This window comes from Halichoeres trimaculatus, unplaced genomic scaffold, assembly GCF_033239565.1.
Source record: "Halichoeres trimaculatus isolate MK-OKI-2021-1 unplaced genomic scaffold, fHalTri1.1 fHalTri1_scaffold_2, whole genome shotgun sequence".
In the NCBI taxonomy this organism is placed as follows: Eukaryota; Metazoa; Chordata; class Actinopteri; order Labriformes; family Labridae; genus Halichoeres; species Halichoeres trimaculatus.
Genome location: NW_027437180.1, coordinates 17,497,861 through 17,521,376, shown reverse-complemented (window position 1 = coordinate 17,521,376; position 23,516 = coordinate 17,497,861). Strand labels below are relative to the sequence as shown.

The following is a 23,516-nucleotide window of genomic DNA, read 5'->3' as shown; positions in this document are numbered from 1 at the left end:
TTTAACAAATTGGTTTCAGTTATTTTCAAATTATTCTCACAAAAAAGATGATGCCATATCTTCAGAGTTGCAAAATCCCAATTAACATGTATCATATCATCAGTGGGGGCAATGGGAGCATGGGGCATGTTGGGATCTAGCCAATCACAACCAAAGGATTTTATTATCATGAGAACTTAATAATTTTAATCTTGTGATAATGAAATACATTGTGTTATCCCAGAGATATTGAGAAAATAATATGAGTTTATGTGGAAACAACCACAAATATCTCTTTATTACAGAAAAACAAGGTGGAAAAAAACACATGGATGTAATACATCTGTGTGTTTTTTTCCAACTTGTTTTTCTGTAAAATATGCATATGCATATTTTGTGTTTCTGTAGAAAATAGTATTGAGGCATATTCCTGACTCAATAAATTCTGATTTGTTTATTATTGTTTTCCTGAAACCTTTTCTTGAATAAAAAAATAAATCATTTACGATTAGACTTTTCAAACAGTATCTCTTTAAGGAAAACAACAACTGGCCTTGTTTTGAATTAGGCTGTAAAGACTTTTGGGGGGTCAAACATGTTCAATTTTTTGAATCTTCTCCTAGCAAACACAAGTGATAAAGGTATTTTATACTGCAAGGGCCAGTGGCCAGGAGTCAAACCAGCAACTCCTGCATCAATGGCAACAGTAGTACGGGGCATGCATTCAAACTGCCAGGCTAACTACTACCTCCAGAAGAGGCACCTTCAACCCTTTAAAAATAAAATGTTTAACATGTATCAACATTGAGACTTGAGTTAAATTTGTCAATAGCTTTAGGGCTGTGTAATGACTACGCACATTACATGTGCATGGTAAATGCAGACGCCTCTCAATCAGCTGTAGTGTAGTATGTGCACATGTGTGAAATTGAGAGTAAGACAACAGATTGGAGCTTCCAGAGGTGCTCAGGTCCCTGTTGGCATGGCAACATGTAGAGCAGTCCACAGGCGAGGGTTTTGAGGGGGGAGGATGGAGGTGGTGGGAGGTTCCACATCCACAAAAACAGAAATCAGTGATTATTCACAGCATTTAGCTTTATTGGATGATTGGCTAATTAATGAGATTGGGCCAGCTGTAATCTGCTGAGACTACGACCACAGGGAGAAGAGGAAAATTACCAGTGAGTGCTTCTGTGTCTGTCTGCCTACCAGTGTGTGGTGAATGTGTGTGTGTGTGTCTGAATGCCTGCACATCTGTGTGTCTGCGTGTTGGGGGAGCATGCAGCTGTCTGTGTGTGAGGAGTAGTAAATGTGAGAGTGATAGAGTGAGAGAGCAGGTTCAGTCGCTCTGCTACTTGCTGAGGGGATTCATTCATCCTTTCAGTGAAGTCAGCTTTTTCTAAAGAAGGAAAGCAGCAGCAAAGCAGGCGTTGCACTCAAAACCACATCAGGCCTATCTCAGAGCATGACATGCACATTTATCACAGTACATTTAGAAAAGTAATTGTTCGTTCCCTGACGTACATTAACCCATGCACTGGTGTAGGTGTGTGAAGGGTGACATCAAAGAATACTGACGTTTTTTTTGTTTTATATTTTACCATTTAATGTTAAGTAAAAATTTGGATGTGAATATAAACCATGGGTAAAGCTTCAAACTGTGTTGTCAATGTGTGTTGGAGTTATCTGAGGCAAAGAATGCTCCAAGCAGCTACAAACTCACATAAGACTTGAAGAAAGAGATTTGCTCAGTTCACCCACACTGCCTCTGCCACCAGTTCATTACTAGTTGATGAACGTATTTTAAAAAGAGTATTTGCAACATTTACCAAATAAACATTACCAAAAGTCTGCTCTGTCCCATTTTTAAATGAATTATTATTATCATTATTTTAGATTTTAAGTCAACATATGGCCATATTATACAATCTGTCCTGAACGCAGAAACACAGTTTTGTGACATGACAGTGCAGTGGTCCTACTAGAAATTGATTGACAATGCACTCATACATTTTAAATTAAAAGTTATTCCTATCTTTGAAAATGCAGGTTCCTAAGAAAATTGCATGAAAATATGAAGTAAAGCATTTTTAAGTTGGTTAACCAAAATTAAACTTGTGAACATTTTACATTACACAGTTAAAGAATTTTAGACAAGGTTATGAGAAAAAAATAAGGTCTCCATGTGATTATCCCCCCCAAACACACACACACACACACACACACACACACACACACACACACACACACACACACACACACACACACACACACACACACACACACTCAAAGCCTTTTAGTATTGGTGGCATCATCGTGATAAACAACAACAGTGTTTCCATGGTAAAAAAGATGGCCTCTTCGCGGTTTTGAGTCAAAGAGCAGCACTCCTTGGAGCCCGCCGACACACTGCTGTAGAGCTTTGTCAATTCACACAGGAATTATTGGAATACATAGTATAAGACCGGAAATCTATTGATGCTACTTTCAAAATAAAAGAAGTCTACTGAAATAGAAAGTTTAGAATATAAAGGCTATTAAAAAAACAACTCTTCCACCCTTTGCAACATTGTGATTTTTAATCTAGTGAATTCTTTCATCAGTCAAGTATGAATATCTGTAACATATTTAATATCAGTATGATGATAAATGGTCAAGTCAAGTTTGCTGATGACAAATATTCTTCATGGAATGTATGTTTTTTTTCTCTCTTTCATTTGTGTACCTGTTAATTTTTGATTCTTAATTGACTTAAACCACAACTCACTCACCCAGTCTTAAGAGAAAGTGTAAACTAAAAGCTGACATTACTTGAAGCTTCGTGTGCAGGTTGGTGTAGCCTATCTAAGTGTACACAGGAGCCGGTTATCTTACTTAGGGTGCACTGCTGAATAGTAATTAAGATACGGGAATAGTTTGATATAGCCTGTATGAAAGATTGCAATGCTTTCCCAGCCCCTTGTAATCATAAAAATGATAAATGACAATGTTATCAGCGGAAGATCAAACTATGCTGTGGAGCAAATGCCCTTCCTTATTCGCCAACAGCTGGTGCGCTACCTTTCAGTTTTTTTTCTATTTTTTTTTTTTTTAAGTTTCTTTTTTCTTTTCATTTATTAAACAGTGAGACATGCCCTGCTGTTAGGCTAATTGTTCAACAGTGTTTAAGTTGACACATAGCGGAAGTGGTGTTATCCTTTCCTGTGTAACTTGACGATGGACGGCGGTCCTCCTAGCTGATGTTTTTTTCTGGGAGAGGAGTGGGGCAGTAGGCTCATAGCCGAACAGGCGAAGAAAACAGCAACAAGACCCAACTAATGGTACAAAACGGGCATTGTGGGACTTGGACGTTACCACATAGATGAAGTTTACCGGGTACAGCTCTCCTGGACCGTGCTTTAGAGGACCCTGTGGGTTCAGACTTTTAATGACCGTGGAGGCGTACTGGACTCGTGAATAAAGGGGGAGCAGGCGGACACGGCGACATCAAAGGACTCGCAGGTCATTATGTGCGGCTATAGCACTATTTATACATTTATCTAACACTGATGGGCGGAACAGTGCCCGAGTGAAGGAAAAAATGCCTTTCTAACAAGTCAGTTCTGCTCATTGTCGGCGCTTTCCTCTATGTGTGTATTTTTCAAGGTTTAAGAGACAAGCGACCCTCGGATTGGCTGCAAAGAAAACATCGCTTTCTTGATATTAGCTTTTTTCTCATGCTTTCATTTGCTCAGAAACAGACACATTGTGCAGAGCCCTGTTTGAGTTGTACTCTCGCTTTCTTTAGATGACTACATGGTACGGCTGATGCATTTCTTCTTCTTCCCCTTTGTTATTCAGCCCAAGACAAGGAGGTTGCTGTAACTGGCCTGCTACCAGTCCCGAGACGTTTTTATTTTTATTTTTGGAAACTTTCAACCCCACAGCAAGTGCTAGAAGTTGGAGAAATACTTCTCCTGTCATCTCCTCCTCACACAATAAGTGGCACATTGGTTGGGAGTATATGGAGAACCAAACAGGCATGATGTTGGCTCATATTGGACTGAGTGGACTGTCTCAGGAGGATGTGGGGGATCCCGACAACATGAGGAAACATCAGAACATGGGCCAGCCGCAGCAGGACATCGGTGACATCCTCCAGCAGATCATGACCATCACAGATGAGAGTCTGGATGAGGCCCAGGCCAGGTAAAAGTGTCAGTGCTGCACTTGGAGCTCTGCAACAAGCTTACATGGTCTTACACAGATATTAAACACTGTTATACACTTATAACACCTTCTTTATGTCCCATTTTAAAAAATACCACAGCTAAGCCACATCCAGCAGTGCATTATTCAAGCAAAGAGCTGCTATAGAGAAGTACCAGACTGTTACTATAGAGTCTTGGCTAATCTATTCAACTATTTAACATAGCCATGCAATAAACTGAAACAAACTGATATTTTTATAATGATGTTAGTGACTGCTGATCAACAGAGCGGATTTATGAGCAGTTAAAACTCCCCAGAAAGAGATGCAACTAAACAAACCTTTATGAACTGTAAAGCTGTAGATTAGACTAATCAAACAAAAACACCTCATGATTTGGACTTTTGGCATAAATTATTTCAATGCATGCATTGCTTACAGTTGTTTTGAATAGTGAAGAGGGGACACAGTTGTGTGCCAAGGAGCTGGTGTGAATAATAACATGCTAACAGTTGTCACTCTGTTTGATCCAAAGCTGGCTGTTGTGATATTCTACTCACAAACATGTGCACATTACAGTACAGTCAGGTTGGGGATCCCTGTCATATGGTTTTGTGGCTAAACCTAATAGCTTTAGCTTTCAAGTGTTGAGTGCAAAAGGGAGCATAGTAGAGCTGAAATCACATGGTAAGTCACATGACCCGACCATAAATCTACACATTTCTGCATCTCATCCTGCTGAATTACTTTTACATATGTAAACTTTGGGAAGAAATATGTGTTGAGGTGGATTACAGTTTCAGATTTTCAGATTGGATGTCTGCTGGAAAGGATCAAACATGTGCCTCTGTGATGGAGCAGAAAATATGACATCATACGGCTCTGTTGATTAATTACTCTCAGTCCTGTCGTAAGTGGACGCAGACTTTTTCCTTCCTTACTTTCCAAATTGTCCTCGCATTGCAGTACATTCATTCTTGTCTCCTCTCAGTGCATTGAGGTGAATCATTCAGTTGTGAGCCCAGGTCTGATTTCAGTGCAGTCTTCAACACTTACTCACCTGCACACAGGTGACACTGACTGGCTCTGTGTTAACCTGATCAGCTGCTGATGGACGTGGGTTGCTGGAAACTTAGAAAAACAAGAAAACTGCTCCATATCTATCTATCTATCTATATGATAGATCTATATGAATTTTGAATTTTTTTGAATTTTTTTCTGTTTTAGTAATTTTTTCAATTTTTCATTCTTTCTGTTATTTTCCACAACAGGAAACATGCTTTAAACTGCCACAGGATGAAACCCGCCCTCTTCAGTGTCCTGTGTGAGATGAAAGAAAAGATGGGTAAGTTTTCTGCTTGCTTTGTTGTTGCATTTTCACACAGTTCATCACAGATTGAGTTTACAGTGAACTGTTTAATTAATACTCAAAATCAACACTTCACATCTCGATGTTTTCCTTAAAATAAAGAAAGGACTTGAAATGGAAATAAGACTGAACCTAAAGAAATGTTGATATCAAGTTAAGGTCTTAATATGAAACCTTTTTAAAGACTGAAGGGCTTCAGTGCTCGCATATACAAGTGTGAGCTTCTCACCAACTCTTTTAACGAGATGATTTCTTTTCGTAAGCCAAAGAACAAGAAGTGTTAGGTTGGCAACATGACCAATACAGCGTTTCCAAGGCAACTGGTCACGTCACTGAGTTACACTCATTCAGCTTTTTCACACTTAAACAGCTAACGTAGAATAGATCACAAACAAAGAAAGGAGGGAATGACTCACTTTGAAAAAAATGTCAGTCAAAGAAAGATGAACTTTGGAGATTAAAGAGTAAACAGTGGTATATTTGTCATAACACAGCTGATAAGTGTGTTGTTATTGCTTTATCCTCCCAAATACAAGTTTTACTCATTAGCCAAAACAGGCCGGGCTTGGCTGCAAAATGTTTTTCCTCTTAAGAACTGCTGTGATGATTTAGGAAGATATGGATTTAATTATTCCTTATCTTTTATCTCCTAAGGATAAGTCAAGCAGCTTTCTTTAGCCCATCTCCACTTCCTGATTTTTTGACTTAACTGAGGCACCGAAACAAAACCTTTCCTACCGAGTAGCTAAATCTTCAAAAAAAATTACAAATTCCTAGTTTTGTTATGGAGTAGATAGTTTGAGGTGCTGTTTGTTTCAACTAAAGGAGAGAACAGAAGATTGTTCTAGAGATACAAAAGTGACAACCACACTGCCTCTGCCACACCAAGTACGAAATTCCAAAAAGCTCTGTGAAAGACACAAGGAAGTAAAATGTGAAAATAAGCAATGGCAAAACAGGTGATGCTGTTAACTCAGGCTTGTGCTTTAATACTGATATTCATTTCCATGGAGTGTTGAGTCTTAAGCCTCTAACTCGTCACTGCTCCATGTGTGCTGGCCTGTGTTTTCTACCTGTTGACTTAATCAATGAGATGGAATCACGTAAAGAATCTAAAGTAAAAAGATGCTGAAAGCTTTAGTCGTTGCTCTGACCTGTTAACACGACTTGGCTTTGCTATCTGTCAACAAAGTGCAACTACAAGTGTGAACAAAAAAGGGTTTAGGTGTGGTGCTTCTGCGGGCGTTGAACCAGCAAAAGGTTTGGGTCTAAAGCTGTTTCTCGCTAAAGATCAAAGTAAATAGAGGAAGTTGCGCTTGGTAATAGATATTAAATTAAAGAAGAGTAAGATAGGGATGGTTATTAGAAATGGGTACCTTTCACATTTGAAACAATACGGTACCGATGCCTGGTACCTGGCAATCGGTACCGGTACTCAGCGGTACCAATTTTCTGTACTTTTTTGTGTTTCTGTGGTAAAAAAATAACAATTTGTTTAGTAATAAAATACATGTATTTTTTTTGACTACACATATTTATTCTTCATTAAATAACCTTGTAATGCTGTGCCCATGTCCAGCATGGAAAATTGGCTACCCTTCCACTCCCTCACAGTCACAAGGATGCATTTAGGTACCTAAATATAGTACCCTTTGATTTTACATGAGCCGGTACCCGGTTCTTTTGACAGAATTCGGATGGTACCTATAAAAGTACCTAATTTGGTACCCATCCCTAATGGTTATTGTTTTAATTTTATAGATCAGGTTTTTTTATTGATTCCATGATTTTTGGAGATTAAAAGGTAATATATGTTGATAACCAAAGAAATTAGCCAGTTTGACCACCCTGACTCTCAAACTGTTAACTGTATGAATGATTTCTCTTTTGTTTCTATTATACATTTCTCGTTCTTACGTGGATGAGTAATGCACAACACATAACACAATGTATTAAAAAAACACATAAGAAAGTAAAACAAACAACGTACTTCATATTTCTCAAAAATTACTACGAGCCGGGCTGAGCTCTAAATTGGTATTCAAGAAAGATAAATTTAGATTTTTGAATTGCAAATTTTATCTTACTGTATTTCCAAACTATGATATTTTTTGTGAACATGACAAAATATAATACCACAGCTGCAGAGTTTAAATGTGAAGACATTAGAAATAGCGCATTACCTCAAACTCACGCTGTGTTAAAGTTAGTGTCATAAAGGATGTGCCTGCTTCCTCGCAGTGTCAGAATCTTTTTAAACGAAGCTTAGCTGAACTTCAGACTGGTGTTGGGGTTCGCCATGACCATTTTTCAAAACGATGAATGTGGTTAATGCTGTTACATGTGGCAAAGACACAGAAGACATGAAAAACTTTACAGTGACTGTAGAATTCTCTCTAAACTTCATCAAGGAAAAATTATATCACTGTCACAAAGTGCACATGCCTCATTGAGTCCATCGATTTTGGAAATTTGAATAAATTGATCTGGTTATATATACCCAAACCTACCCAGAATGTGTGCACTTATGTTAGTTGTGTGTTTTGAATTTGGGTGAACATTATTTAACATGGTTGTGTCAATATTTTTGAAACTTCTTTAGACATAAAATATGAGAGTTTAAGGCTTCAGTCTGCACAAACCTGTTTAAAAGAAAGTTCTGTACGCCGAGGATCAAACAGAAAAATAACATTTGAACACCAAAATATCTGAGGTAATTTTTCAAACTAAGTTTTAAGTTCTACTTCAGGCAACTTAAGCAGTCATTTATACATTTTGCTAAATCTGTTAGAAAATTTCACAGATAATTATTTAATACTAATAAAATAGAAAATGATGAACGCATTCATTGTGTTAAATAAGTTGACAAATTAATAAATAAGTACAAGAGAGAAGGGAGAAAAAAGGCAGGAGATGAAAGGGTTGGTGGTTCCTATGCTCCAGGTTGGGTGGGATTCAGGCACTTTAAAGCTTGGTTATGCTTGACATGTCTGCAAGGTCCATTTGGCTTTGTGCAGACAAATACCATTTTAGCAGCTTTGCCCCCCTGTGCCGCCCCTTTTTAGGGCGGAAAAGTTCCATGTCGAGCCACTCTGAAAATTTCCAACTTCCACACAGTGATTCGCAGATGAGCTGGAGCTCCTAGTGTCCAGTACAAGTAAAAATGTACAGAACAATACTGGCGTTTATATGACACATCACACAGAGATCACCACGATAACTGTGCGACGAACAATTCCTTGGTTGAAATAGTGGCCAAACTTGGCAGAGAAGAGGAATTGTTAACAGTGTAAACAACTTTTTCTACTCTAGGTCAGCACTATGTGAACTACCAGTACGTGGTAGATATGTATTTGTGATACACCAGACCCTGCAATTTGTGAATGGATGCTTCACAGAGTGTTAAAAAGTTAAAAAGCCACATGCGTTTTCTCGTGCTGATTCTGCTCATCTCATTTCTTTGCATCACGTTGGTGTGAAAAGCCTAATACAGCCTTAGTTCACCAACACAGCCAAGGCAGAGTCCCATCTACCCACAAACTCATCCTTCTGCAGTCACAAATATTAATTTATTTCCTCCAGTGAATAGTTTTCAGAGACTTTCTCAGACCACAGGCCAAGTGATGGGGGTTTAGTGGTGGTGCATTTAACCTCTGATGTCAGAAGCATTTGTGAACATACTTTCTTCCCTCTTCCATCAGTTCCCTTTGGTGTAACACCCAACAATGCCACCCTCAGATCCTTGGGGAAGTCTTGGTGAAACACGTCTTTGACAGACGCCGTACCAGAATATCCTTAGTATGGGGCATGCTGTGAATTTGTGTGTGTGGTTGCTCAGCTGTGCACCGCAGTTACTCCGCAACTTTGTGAGTTGGTCAGGTTCAATTTAGCAACAATTGCTGGTGTCCTTAAAAATCCTGTGACAACCTCTCACTTAAATTCCATAAGTCCTGTGATATGTCTGTATTCATCTCAGCTTTATATGCTAAGTGATAAAAATTACAGATCCCCTTTGTCTGTCTTTTATAGAAGATTCTATTTTTATCAAAAATGTTTAATTGGGGGTGGATGCATTGCTTTCATCCAGTCTATATGTTTTGTTCAAATGTTGCTAAAATAAGTATCCATATTAAAGGGCAACACAGAAACTGTTCTTCAAGTAGGACTGTACTGCTTTTCCCTCCACAAGCAGACACACTGGATTGATTTTTATAGCTTTTGTTGCTTTAAGTGCAGCTGTATCTCTATATAGTTTTACACATTTCTGTTACAGACTTTATACAAGTAGATACTTGAATGTAATTACTTAATTTGTGAGAAAGGGCTAAAACCCTCATCAGGATATCTTTATCACATAAGGAATGGATTTGAAATAAATGAAAAGTGAAAAAATTAATGTTAGAAATGACATGTAACGCTGTGGCTCAGTGTTGTTTATTGCACAATGAATTGCATTTCAGTCTCCAAAACAGGCTCGTATTGTTTGTTTTTCTCTACATGCTGAACCGTCATGTTTAGACTCAGATATTCCATTAATTTATTAAATCATGCTAGATTAGCAAGATAATAGAGAAGTGCTCTCAATTTAAGGATCTTGTAACTTCATTTTCTAATCAACTTCAAAATGTCTGGTGGCAACTTTTAGGACAATGAAGTAACATTTTTGATGGGTACACAGATCTTTGGTTACGTCTTTGTCTCATCATTTACTCAGAATTAGATTTGAATGAATTTAGTTTTGTTTCCTTCACTTCATTGTACATCATTGTGTTGCTTCATGCTGTCACAATTTCCTTTCTCTATGTTAGATCCATTGAAAATAGCTTCTCACATGACAGCAGTCGTAAAAAACTGCCCACTTGTCATCCTCTATCTGCCTCTCTTTTCCCTCCTCCCTGACTTCCTCTGTCATTTTTTCCCTGGTCCAGATATAACTCTCTATTTTTAACAACCCCTTCTTTTCCTGAAAGTTCAAAACAGGACAGGAAGAGGAAAAAGTAATGAAACAGAATAAAAGGCAAGAAACAAAGAGACACGTGACTTTAGAGACGGGGGAAGAAATGTAAAGAAAGTTGAGATAAGAGTGAGAGGAAGAGGGACAGCATGATGGATGAGTTGGAGGAGAGGCTGTAACCGTTGTGTTCAGAGGATTGACAGGCGGTTGATAATCTCCAGACCCCGAAGCTCGTCAGACTTCACTGCGATCAGATTCTCAGAGGGGGACTCTTTACCTCCCATGACCTCAAACAGCTGGATTTACTCTGTCAGAGCACTCTGTTCAGTGATGCATCACACCTCTACTTTGTGTGGTTTAATTTTTAAGGCTTCTCTTAACTCTGGACTCACTTTGCACTATTTTACTGTGGTGGCAGACGACGTGTATTTTGGGAATTTTCATCTGCCTCTTAAACAGATTCATATTTACTAGGGGTGCACCGATCACAATTTTCTGGCCGATTACTGATCACCAATCTTTAAAAAGCCTGACCTGCTGATACCCATTTTTACTTTTTATTTTTTATAACTGACAGCATATGCCTTCAATGTTCCAAGCTTATTTTATTGAAAATCATTAAACAATACTTTTGAAACAATAAAATCTTTAAGTTTTAACTTGAACAACCAATAAAGTGTCCTGAGTTTTAGGTCTCATCGCAAAAAGCAACAATGGCTGGCTGTCAGACCTACCCAAGGTATATAAGATCAGTTTCATATGTAAGGATCTTTGATTACTGTTCCCCAAAATTAAGGAGATCGGCTCGATTTCTAATATTTATACTAAAACATCTTTAAAGGATGGATGGATCATTGATGTCTTCATGAAATGTTAGTAACATGTTTTGGTCCAAAAAGCCAATAAATCAAGCACAGCAGCATTGTTTCCAGGCTCTCATAGCCCCTCTGTTCAGGACGGTCTGATTTAGTGGGCGTGACCTTCATATGTAAATGAGCCACCGCTGATACCGCCCTGCTCTTCCACGTCACTGAAGACGGCGCCACGAGCTCCGAGTGCTCAATGTTTAGAAACAGCGAAGCTTGTTTACCGTTACATTACAGGCTAAAACAACAGGCTAACAACAGCTAAAGTTAGCGTCCTGAAGCTAACACAGAGACAGGGGGGACACTGAGGAAAAGCACTTACATCTGCTCCACAGCACACAGCATTTAAAATACTCACATTTCCAGGGTCTGTGGTTTGTTGGTGGATGGTTGGTAATGCGCTTGGATTCAGAACCAGTCTATTTGCTAGCCCTCTGTTGTACTGTCCAAAGTTGGCAAAGCAGTCGGCCGTGAAGTGACTAGCACACACATGCACAATTTTACTGAGTGTAGCTGGCACATTTCCTTGATAAATGAACTCTAGCCACTTAGTCTTGTCTTCTTCCGAGACAGGAAGCTTGTGCATGGAACTTTGTGGCTGTTTACTGCCAAAAACAAAATCTGCTCCAGTGGACCAATCAGGTCAGACTTGCTCCTGATTGGTCAAAAAAGGGAATCGCTGACATCCAGAAATCCCCAAAATCCAAATCCCCCCTGGGGATTGACAGAATCGCTCCTGCGAAAAGTTTCTCATGGCAGCTTTAAAGGTTAAAATGAAGAGAAGGTTGGAGAGAGTTGGTTGGTGAACAGTCCTATGAGTTGGACAGCAAGAAAAAAAAAACTCCCCAGAAGACAATCAACATCATAAATTTACAAGCTAAAATATGTATTGTCTTTAGACTTGAACAGATACATGAGGAGGAAAAATGTAAAAAGTAATGCAAAGAAGTGTGATGATTGGAGGGAAATATGTGGTAGAAAAACTAGTATATGCCATCGAGAAATTAAAAAGTAACGTCATTCACTGATGTGAAGATGTAAAATTTACGTGAAGTCTGAGCATTGCTGATTAACACATTTTACAGCCTGTCTTTTAGCATCTAGGAGAATGTCTTGTAGAAGATATTGATTTGAAAGATCAATCCTGGCTGATTGGTCTCTGATTTTCCAGATGTACCATTCAGGCTGGTTGTGTATGCTGCTGGAAACTTTGACAGCACCAAATACATGAGCGTTGATAAAATCTTTTGATCACACTTTTGTTTTCTTCCTCTGCTCTGGTAGTATCCACCCTTCATTTGATTGGTAGATCTTCTGGTTCATGGGAGGTCTGGATGCTTCAAACACAAATGGACTGACCCTGTCAAAGTTTGTCTGTGAAGGTTCTCAGTCATCAGGTGATCATCATGATCATGCTGAGCTTGATCCAGTATGCTAACTGAACCTGGTAGACTTTTTGTAACTGGAGGGTGGCTGTATGACTCGTCTCATTAGGGAATCGTCACATGCCAAAAGTTTTTCATTGCAGCTTTTGAGGTTGAAGAGGAACAACAAGAAACAACAAATGTTCTGTGGACAGTCAACCAAGTCCAGTTCTCTGTAGAAACACCAGAAAGAGGGAAAGGTTGTTATTTTACCCTCTGTCTAAGTCAGTCTATGTATCCATAACTCATTAGAAGAGTTCACTCCCTCTGATCATCTGGTTTAGAAATAACACAGTAATAACTTAAAAATCTCAATGTATCTGTTTTCTGTTATAAGTTTTACAACTACAACTTTGGAAATTCCCTTTTTGTGTTTTCAGAACATTTGCTGCCAGAGTTTTGTGATTTTTTTTTCAATAATTTGATTCATACGATGCCAGTAACGGATAGGGAAAGGGAAAGGATAGGAAACAAGATTTAAAAACAGAAAGGTTAATGTGTTTACAGCACACACGTCTGAATGAAGAGGACAAATCAGTGACATCAAGGAGTCTGTCTCTAATCTGGTAGTTCCCTCTCTTTGTCTCCTCTCCTGACAAACAGGTGGCTCGACCTCAGACCCGGTGATCTGTAGTCATGGAGCACACTCACACACACACACACACACACACACACACACACACACTCACACACACACACACACACACACACACACACACACACACACACACACACACACACACACATATACATGTTTCTGCTGGAGCTGATAAAAGCGTCACCATCGCTTCTGACTTTCTGAGTTGTTGGATTATGTTTTAATCCTGGTTAATCCTGCACAGCAGTGTGTAGGTAGTGTAAGTGTTTACATGTGTGTGTTTGTGTGTCTGTCAGACAGACGCGGGGGCTGTCATTGCCCTCATTGCAGGATTATGAATGCATGACGATCTCTGGAACTGCACTGTAATTGCCTCCTAATTTGCATAACTGTGCAAATTAACGACCTCTCAAATGAGCCTTCATTTTTCACGGGGTCTTTAGTAGCTCCTTAAGAGCTGCCATTAATTAACAGCTGTGTGTCTGTGTGTATATGTATCTGTGTGCGCAGGAATAATTGTGTTTATGTGTCTCTTTTTCTTTGGTTGTGAGGATGCCAAGAAAAGCTGGCACCACATCCTGAGCTTCAGCTAATGTTTTTCCTCCATGTGAAACCAGCTGGCTCTGCTGAGCTTGAACGAGACCAAGTCTTCTGATGTTCTCTCTTTAAGGCAGTGTGTGGACTTTATGAGTGATCTACAATAGTCTTGACCACAACTTCACAAAACCTGAGAGTCCATCTGACAATACCACGCCAACTGAAAAAGTTTCACAGTAAGAAGCAAGATCTGTTCTTTTCTTGGATTAATTTTGTAGTGATAGCAGACACTGGAGCTGGACTAGAAAAAGGAAAAGTAAAAGAAAGCAGAAGAAAGCTAAAAAAAGAGTGATAGAGCAAAAAAACATGAACTAAACTGTTTGTGATAATATTCATTACAAACCCACATGTAGCAGTTATTTTGCAGTGGTCTGTTCATTTGCAGTCAAAGTAAAAAAAATATTGGTGTAAAAAAAATTGAACAATACAAACTCCAACACTTAACTGCAGTCAAATGCCTTCAAGCATATGTTTATTAAACAGGTCCCATGTAACTTTATAAAGTTAAATTAAAACTTAGAAATTAAATGACTTAAGTTTTCTACAGTAAATAAAGTTTAAAAAATGTTATGTAACTGTAATAAAACTGGACAGAATTTAGTTTTTGCTGCTTTTTATGGGCATGTAATGCAGTTGAATTAATTTTCTGTTTAGTTTTACATGACTGATTTTAAAGGTTTTGACTGTCTAGGGCTTCCATAGAGTAGACAGGGAGAAAATCTGTGCAGAGAAGCATCAGAGCCAAAACAACAAAGTTTGTATGGGTTTCGTATCGGCCGTCGGATTTTAATAAAGGCCAATGCCGATATGCCCCAAAATGCCAAATATCGGCCCCAATAATTTGCCCGGCCGATAATTGGTCTATCCCTACAATAAACTAAGTTCACAAAGTCAGCTTATTGTCATATTTCAACATCTAACGTAACTACAAACAAATACATGACCTTGTTGCATTGTATCCGGAAAAAATGTTTTCTTGAACAAAGAAAAGTTGTGTCAAGTGAAGATCAGGCCTTCTTTCATTTGCTTCAAAACAAACCCATACCTTGGTAAGAGTCACATCATCATGACTGTTGGTAATAGCGCTCATGGTAAACAGAGTCTTTACCCAGTAAAAACACTGCGGATTCCAGGGGCTAGTAGTCACCTAGCCCTGTGATCTGGTTTGCTTGCCCATGAGGCAAGTCCTTGAGCAGGCAGCCCTGGTTTGAATCCAACCTGTGGCACCTTGCCAGCATATTACTCACCACTCTTACAATGCGTCCTGCTCCATACACTTTCCTGTCCTCTCTAAAATGAAGCTGCATAAGGCCCACAGCAATAACTTTAAAACAAAAACAAAAAAAAAGAAAAACAAAACAAAACCAACACCAAATTGCCCGCATAACTCCTTTAAGCGTAAGGCTGTGCCAACCATTGACTGTAGAAAAAATGGATGTCAGCTTGCTCAGCTCGAAGTGAGGTCGCCACAAAAACTGCTCCCCCTGGTGGCTGGCTGCAGTATAGGTTAAAAAAACAGCTCTCCAGTCATTCCAGATGGACTGTGGTCAAACTTTAAAAAATTAATACTCCTCGTAGACATGTTTCTCATGTTCGATTGTTGTGGTGATTTGAAGATATTATTTGGCTGTCTTGTATTCAAGTCCTCTTTTTTCTGATACGTTTCTTTTTCATTAGTTTTACTAGGTTCAAAACGAGCTTTCATCATGTTTAAAGATGACTGACAGCTGCCGTTCTCGTGTATTTTTTTCGGGGATTGTAAAATATGTCAGGAGGTAGAGTCAAGAAGTGATTAGACTCTCGAAAGAAAAAAATAATAATTATTTTTGTCTGAGCTCCACTCAGATTCTCCCAGAATCCCTCATCGTCTCAATTGCGCAGACTCTGGCTCCAAACTGCTGCAATGGCTGAGCCTGTGACTGAGGAATTTTGGCTTCAAAGCCGTACAATAATAAATGGTGGAGCCACACTGTCCACTCTATATACAGTCTATGGTGCCAACCACTCGGGGTGTTAAAGGTGGCAAAACAGTACCTGAATTAATTCCCTGGCTAGACAGGTGCCTTTTGGTGTGCATTCTTTTGGGGGGAAATGTCAAATATCAGTGTGTAAAAGCTTTCTAAATGTAGAGTTTTCTGCGTGATCAAAGGGCCTTGGCTTTTGGTGTCAGGTTTTTCTTCTACTGCCCTCCATCTCAGAACAAATGTTTATGTTGATTAATTTCATGGGAATCAACAAAGAAAAACATCTTAGAGCATCTTCAATTTTCACTTATTTTCTACACATTGTTTAAGTGGAGACAGTGGTGTAGTGTGATGGAAATGAAATGTAAATGACAAAAATCTTTTGGTTGAGTTTTTACCTCATGTTTCAGTGTCTGCTTTTGAGGCCTGTGGAGAAAGTTAGTAGTGCAGTTAACTGAACCTAGTGTTCAAACACTACATGTGTGTCGCTTGTCTTTTATTGTGGGATAGTGCTCTCTGCTGGCTGTTATAGTGAAATATCATGTACATGTCATGGTGGGGATATAATGACACCATATGTGAAGCAGAACAGCTTCAGACTCCATCCAGTTTCTTGGTTATCCAGTAACATTCACAGACTCTGCTCATGTCACAACTTTGTTTTGACATAGGAAAGAAACTTCTGTTCGATCATGTTATTAAAATCAGTCAGAAACTTGGCTGCTTGATGTGTGAGATATTTATGACCAGTTCAGCTTTGCATCATAAACATGCCACTGATCATCAGGGGGATTTAGGTTCAGTAGGGGATGAGAGTTTGACTGAAAGCCAGCAGGTCATGTGCCCTAAGATGTAACTACATGTGTATGCGACCAGTGCAAAACCAGTTTGTCCTGTTGAACCGGGCTGAGTCAGACTTTCTGAAAGATGATGACTGTGTTATATAATCTGCTGTAACCAACTTTGCATTCTGCTTTCCAGAGCTTTAAGCTCTTTCCCCTTTGATGTCTTCATATTTGAGTGCATTACATTTAAATAAAACTCCACATTTAAATGTTTTAAACTTTTTTATGCTCTCTCTATATAATATTCTGTTCATCTCCAAAGGTCTGGGTATCAGAGGCATCCAGGAAGAAGATGGTCCAGACCCTCAGATCATGCGACTGGACAATATGCTGTTAGCGGAGGGTGTCGCTGGTCTGGAGAAAGGCGGGGCCTCTGCAGCAGCAGCTGCAGCTACTCTGGCTGCTGGAGTGTCGCCCAATGATGGGAGCTTACAGCACGGCGAGTACAGAGAGAAGCTGGCTCAGATTCGACAGATGTACCATGCTGAGCTGGAGAAATATGAACAGGTGGGACATTTGAGTAAGGAAAAGGATTTACAGGGATTTCTCTGCAGGAAAAGACTCAGTGCCGACTGTTCGCTGCATTGATATAAAACCAAGTCGTCTTGTATAGGGGGAATAAAGTTCCTCTTCCTGTGTGTCAAATCGACCTTTTACCTCTCTTCTTCTCTTCTCTCCTAAAGGCATGCAATGAATTCACCGACCACGTGATGAACCTGTTGAGGGAACAGTCTCGTACCCGGCCTGTCTCCCCCAAAGAGATCGAGCGAATGGTGGGAATCATCCATCGCAAGTTCAACACCATCCAGATGCAGCTAAAGCAGAGCACGTGTGAGGCTGTCATGATCCTCCGCTCCAGGTTCCTGGATGCCAGGTAGGTTTTTTTTCCCATCAACACTGATGAAAAAGGTGAAAGTGATGATTTTGAGTTGCATTGTCCTTTTTTTTTCGTCCTCAGGCGGAAACGAAGAAACTTCAGCAAGCAGGCAGCCGAGATTCTGAATGAATACTTCTACTCTCATCTGGCCAACCCGTACCCCAGTGAGGAGGCCAAGGAGGAGCTGGCCAAGAAGTGTTCAATCACTGTTTCTCAGGTCAGAATAGTAGAGACACACTGGATAAAGAGAAACTTGGACATTGTTAAGAGCAGGGCTGTTCTGTTTAGAGAGCAAGAGGACCACGTAGGATAACGGCTGTCAGCTTTCTGCGCCACAAAGAAGAGTTTGTCAATCAGTTTCCTCTGCACTTACAGTAATAACTTCATTTGTTCCTGTCTTGGCTTCGAATGTCAAAGCACCTTTGACAGCAAATGCTCACAAAGGGCTTTGACAGACGAAGCAAAAAGAGGATCTTGGGTGGACAATAGAGTAAACATCTTCAGGACAAACAGAGAGCAGTCTAGGAAACTCAAAAACTGCCCAAACAAAATGCAAAGTAAAGATCAGCAAAAAAAGGGGGAAATAAAACAGGAACACTTTGAAAAGTATTTCAAAAATATCAAAAATCCACGCACAAAAGAAATTAAAAAATTTAGCTATCAACAAAAATAGCAAGTTAAGAAAGCAATGGAAATATTTAAAGAAGAATCTACTTTAAGCCTTACAGATATCTGTCTAATGTGGAAGCAGCCTCTGGAAAAAAAGAAGATTTATATCCAGCTCAAAAGCTGCCAGTTGGTGGGGATTGTCCAGTTTTTTTCCCCTGCTGCATGTCTTGATTAACTTTTGTCACTCGTTGCCTCTCTGACTCCCTCAGGTGGCCAACTGGTTTGGAAACAAGAGGATTCGGTACAAGAAGAATGTTTCAAAGCTCCAGGAGGAAGCCAACATGTACGCGATGAAGACAGCTGCCTCTGCGTCTTCACATGCCAGCCAAGGAAACTCCCCAGCAACGCCAAACTCAGGTACACACACTCATCTTAGCTTTCATCACACCCCACACACCCCAATCCCTCAGCCTGGCTTCATAAGACTAAATGAGGCAAACCTGGTACTTTATTATTAGACCTCAGGATATGTCAGGAATGATACTGACACCAAACTGAGAAGCCAGGAGCCTCTCTGTGTAATTTACATCCCTTAACCTCTCAGGAAGAGGTGTTTTTAGTTATCACACTGATGGTTTGTCTCCAAAAATCTAAGGCCTGCGGTGATAATGAAACTATTTTACTATTTCAAACCTATTTAATATCTACGTTTTCTGGCCAGACTGTCTCCAACAGAATATCTGCAAAACTAATAAGAGGTGCAGACGGGGAAGTGTCGTCAACCAGCTGTTACGGCTCACAGGCATGACAGCTAACGATGATAAAACTTTACCCAGAACTGAGTGGGACACTAAAAAAGAAGACAAGCTTGTGGCTTGATTAATCCATAGTCTTTTTCCTTCTTTTTGTTGCTGCATCATTAAAAATTGAATGCCATGGCGTCTGCTTGAGGATATTATTCACCTACCTTATTTGCTCATCTTCTGAGGTCACGTTTTCTAATGCAAGCTTCTGTGAGCGAGCTTCATGGAGAAACTTCACTAAAAATCTCTAGTGGGCGGGTTGTGATATCAAACAATGTGTGGTCCAAGGATTTTCATGTTAAACATGGGTCTGATCTGTCTTTATATGTGTGGCCTCACACAGTTTTACAATGAGTTGAGGTTTATGAGTCGTCTGATGTGATTGAAGTTAGAATTCAAAGTGTTTTTGTGTTCGTGTGTTAAATCCATCTCTGTTTGTGCCAGCAGGAGGATATCCAGCTCCGTGTTTCACACCTGACGGGAGGTTATGAGGACATACCTGAAGTTACTCACTTCAACCCTCGTTGTCTCCATGTGAGTCGCTATGGTTACACACTGTTGCTATGGTTACGTTCTCTCCAGCTGAGTAGTCACGCGCTGCTCCTTGATTTATTAATTTGTCTCCCTGCATCCCCCCACTTGTGTCTTTTTCTCACGTCTTAGCTCCTCCTGGTGAGGATTTTTTTGTGTGTTTTTTTTCCCAATGAAAGACATCAGGTTGACTTCATTATGTGCCATCACACTTAGGTGTTACAAACATCAAAAGTGTAATTTAAGTCAATATATTTTGCTGCCACAACATTAAAATGACATTTTTTTAGATCAGGGAAAGGTAAAAAAACAAAGGATGTAATGGTCGAGCTTTAAGATCCTCCAAATGCTTCCTCTCTCCATAATTATTAGTGGATGAGAGAAGACGTGAGGATGTTCAAATTGATGCAATGAGGAGCAGCCATGGTGACAGCTTTTCACTGTGTTACATCTTTAGTAAAGCTGACTGATGGAGATCCTTTCTTTCACACTGAGCCTGACCTGGACAGCACAGGGCATTAAATTACAGTCATCTGGGATAGAAAAAGTGTCTGAACTCTTCATGTCAATCCATTTATATTAACATGACAGGATTTTTTTTTTTATTAAGCTGTTACTTAAGTGTTATAATACATGGTAGCCCCTTTATCGAAGCGTCTTTGAGATTTTGAAAAGCACTCTATAAATAAAATGCATTATTGTTATTATTATTATTTTTATTATCTGTGGCACCAACATAGTGTGAAACTTGCTTGTTGTTTAGCAGAAACCACAATCATAAAGACAGTGATCAGTGAACATTCAGCAACAAAATACAAGAAAATGTGAAGGATCTTCAACCAATATGGATATTTTTTACTTCAACAAATTTGATAATTAAAATGTATAAAACCTGTCAATGCATTTAAAGTGATATTCCGGGATGGAACAAGTTGGGTCCTATCACAAGGTTTAGGGCAGAAATTACCCCTACAGCAGTGTTTTTGTGCAGCAGAAGCCCAGGGCGCTCGCACCAAACACCCCCTCCCTGCTCGTCTGCACTTCGACGGGGCCATATTTTACTTGACCAAAAACACAAATAAACGGACTCCCACCGAAAAAATCTGATATTGGTCTGCATTCACGCTTTATGTAGAGAATTTTCAGCTCGTTACTTTCACACAAAACACCACTAAATAAGGCTCTAGTTCTCATCGTGTCGTAAAACGGCGCTACCTCCGTTGCAGAGCAACAGCCGGCTATGAGGCGCTCGCCGCTTAGTGTATCATTCTGCGCGTGCAGCGTGCCAGATATAAACAAACGCAGGTAGTCTGCCAGGATGAATTATGCAATAACAACGTAAAGATGAGTGATTATGAGAGCAAGAACAACCTGCCGTTCACTTGTATAAAGCGTGAATGCAGACCGATATCAGATTTTTACGGTGGGAGTCCGTTTATTTGTGTTTTTGGTCAAGTAAAAAATGGCTCTGTCTGAGTGCAGAGGAAACCGGCAGAGGAGCAGGGAGGGGGTCTTTGGTGTGAGCGCCCTGGGCTTCTGCTGCACAAAAACACTGCTGTAGGGGTAATTTCTGCCCTAAACCTTGTGATAGGACCCAACCTGTTCCATCCAGGAGTATCACTTTAAGGGTGTTATTTAAAAAGAATGTGAGGAGTTTCTAAGTTAACTTGAAAAAGTCTCATGTCTAGATATATGACAGATTGTAATCTACACTTTAAAATGAGATTATCAGTGCCGTAATAGGTTATTCCAAAATGCTACTTCTTAGCTTCCCAAGTGGGTCAATCGAGCACGTCTAAGTCTCTATGACAACACCACGCCGGCAGATGAAGTTTAGCAGTGAGAAGAGACTTCTGTGTCCTTCTCGACTGAAAATGTTTTCTTGGATTAATTTTGTAGTGATGGTGGGCACAGGAGCTGAACTGTCAATCAGAAAAAGGACAGAAGAGCAGAAGAAAGCTGAACAGGAAAGTGACAGAGCACGAGCTAAAGGCTAAACCAATACCTAAGCTATTTGTGATAATGTTCATTCCAACCCACAGTCAGCAGTTATTCTGCAGTGGTCTGTTCAACCTCGAGAGTCCATCAATAAAATGAAGAGTGAGGTTACGTTAGCTCTGCTCGGTAGATGAGCACACATTACACATTACGGACACATCAAACCACAATGCTACATAACTGTTGATAAATACCTTACCTTGTATCCTTGCATTGTATCTGGTGAAAAGTTGTCTTGAACAAAGAAAAGTTGTTTTATGAAGAAGATCTGATCTCCAGTCATTCCAAAACAAACACGCCTTGTTTAGAGTTACATCTTCATGACAGTGTGTGTGCAGCTCCTTGCCAAAAGGTGCCGCTGCAGTCAAATCTAAACAGATCCTCCTCACAGCATGTTCAGCTTCACAGCTGACACCAGTCCCACTCTCTTCCTGTAGGTTTCTGATGTCAGACAGGACCATGGAGACCCTTTCTCTCATCTCCTGACCCCTAAACACCAGACAGCGAACACGTCACCTCCAGCTGAGGCTCTACCCACCAGCCTTGCTCCTCATTTTGCTCCTCAGTACAGTACGACCCAGACTGCCGGCTGACCTCCAGCCGAGCCACAGACTCTGCAAATATCTGCAAAAACATTTTTTTCTTTCTTTCTTTCCACTCCCATGTGTGTTTAAGCTCTTACTTTATCAAAGTGTTCTCACCTCTGCTTGGTTTCTTCTTCCTTTAAGTGTTGACGTTTTATTTCAGAGTGACAATAAGATAAAAGACAAAAAGAAAGCATGAGATAGTCTTTTTTTAAGATATTAAACTTTTTTTTAACAATAAGGTTGTCACGGGTACAATAAAAACATGACAGAAGACATGACCAAAATTGAATAAACATGTTGTTACTTAATAAATGTTTGTTATCCTGTGGTGTTGCTTCAGACAAGAGTGAGGTTTGTGTTTATTTCCATCTGAAAGATTGTAAATTGACATTGTAAGTTCACATTTTAAGTACAATGATTGCTTTGTCAGGTATGAATGGTGTTTCTTGAATGCTTTTAAAGCAACCAAACCAAAGAGGCTTTAACCCAGGAGGTCAGTGTGCACACTTGAACTTTGTCATCACTTTTTATAGTTCTGTTCAGTTTCAGATCCAGTGCACGTCGAACTGAAAACATCAAAATGTGTGTTTTTACTCATTGACGCCCTCTAGTGCAGAGCAGCGGCACTGCACCTGTTTCTCTTTGGATATTTTTTAAACAGCTGTGGCCTGAGAGGTCCTCAAGCTCTTGTTTTGCCATCTTCCTTTTTGTCCCCCTTTATTTTGACTTTCTTTTTTCCACCCCTGTCACTCTTTTTGAGACAGCTCTCAGTATTGCATGCTGGGAAGTTGTGAGCCCTACTCTACAAAGAGCAGATTCAGAGTCTGCTGTGGAGGTTTGACAAATGTCACAGAAAAAGTATCTGCTCATTGAGAGAGTGCCAAATAATGCATTAGTGTGTAAATTAGAGAAATGCGCCTCAATTGGTCACAACTGAAAGATAACAAGTGTTGAAAAAGAAAGTAAGCACTGCAAATATAGTTCAAATGAATTGTGATTATGTCCGCATGTGTGAAGAAGGATCAGGATTTGAAAAAAAATCTGTAACATTTTTTGTCTTTTAGAGTTCTTATTCCAGTAGTTTAAACTTCACAGCCCTTCTTTATAATAATCTTATTATCTTTCACAATTCAGAGATGTGTTGTAGAAACAGCTTTTGTGACTCACACCCTGTTAAAATGAATTTTTTAATGTTTTGTTATTCTGCAAAGAGTTATTAAAGTTGACAGCTACAGTTCCTTTGGCATGCTCTTGTTCTTTCCTGAAATATTTTTTTTGGACATTTTAGCTATTTGGTCTGATTAGTCTGGATAAATCTCAATTACA

At 39.6% G+C, this 23,516-nt stretch overlaps 1 protein-coding gene across 3 annotated transcripts; it reads left to right on the top strand.

Annotated features, from left to right (window-relative positions):
• Nucleotides 1-1,029: 1,029 nt before the first annotated feature.
• On the top strand, nucleotides 1,030-23,377 carry LOC141785476 (pre-B-cell leukemia transcription factor 1-like). 3 transcript variants are annotated; one of them, XM_074663818.1, is made up of 9 exons: nucleotides 1,030-1,160; nucleotides 3,820-4,167; nucleotides 5,440-5,513; nucleotides 17,048-17,292; nucleotides 17,469-17,659; nucleotides 17,744-17,879; nucleotides 18,541-18,688; nucleotides 19,519-19,608; nucleotides 22,041-23,377. In XM_074663818.1, exons 2-8 carry the CDS (start codon nucleotides 3,983-3,985, stop codon nucleotides 19,563-19,565), a joined length of 1,026 nt encoding a protein of 341 aa, XP_074519919.1. In that variant the 5' UTR covers nucleotides 1,030-1,160; nucleotides 3,820-3,982; the 3' UTR covers nucleotides 19,566-19,608; nucleotides 22,041-23,377. The 3 variants fall into 3 exon arrangements, with proteins under 3 accessions (XP_074519919.1, XP_074519911.1, XP_074519926.1); XM_074663810.1 differs by lacking the exon at nucleotides 1,030-1,160 and adding an exon at nucleotides 3,195-3,480; XM_074663825.1 differs by lacking the exon at nucleotides 1,030-1,160 and adding an exon at nucleotides 3,195-3,480 and having other exon boundaries at nucleotides 19,522-19,608; nucleotides 22,041-23,376.
• Nucleotides 23,378-23,516: the final 139 nt, after the last annotated feature.

Excerpts from the sequence above, each read along its gene's own strand:
- LOC141785476 (XM_074663818.1), top strand. The coding sequence starts at position 3,983 with ATGGAGAACCAAACAGGCATGATGTTGGCTCATATTGGACTGAGTGGA. Across the intron at positions 5,514-17,047 it reads TGAGATGAAAGAAAAGATGG|GTCTGGGTATCAGAGGCATC; the intron begins GTAAGTTTTCTG and ends TCATCTCCAAAG. Across the intron at positions 17,660-17,743 it reads TCCAGGTTCCTGGATGCCAG|GCGGAAACGAAGAAACTTCA; the intron begins GTAGGTTTTTTT and ends TTTCGTCCTCAG.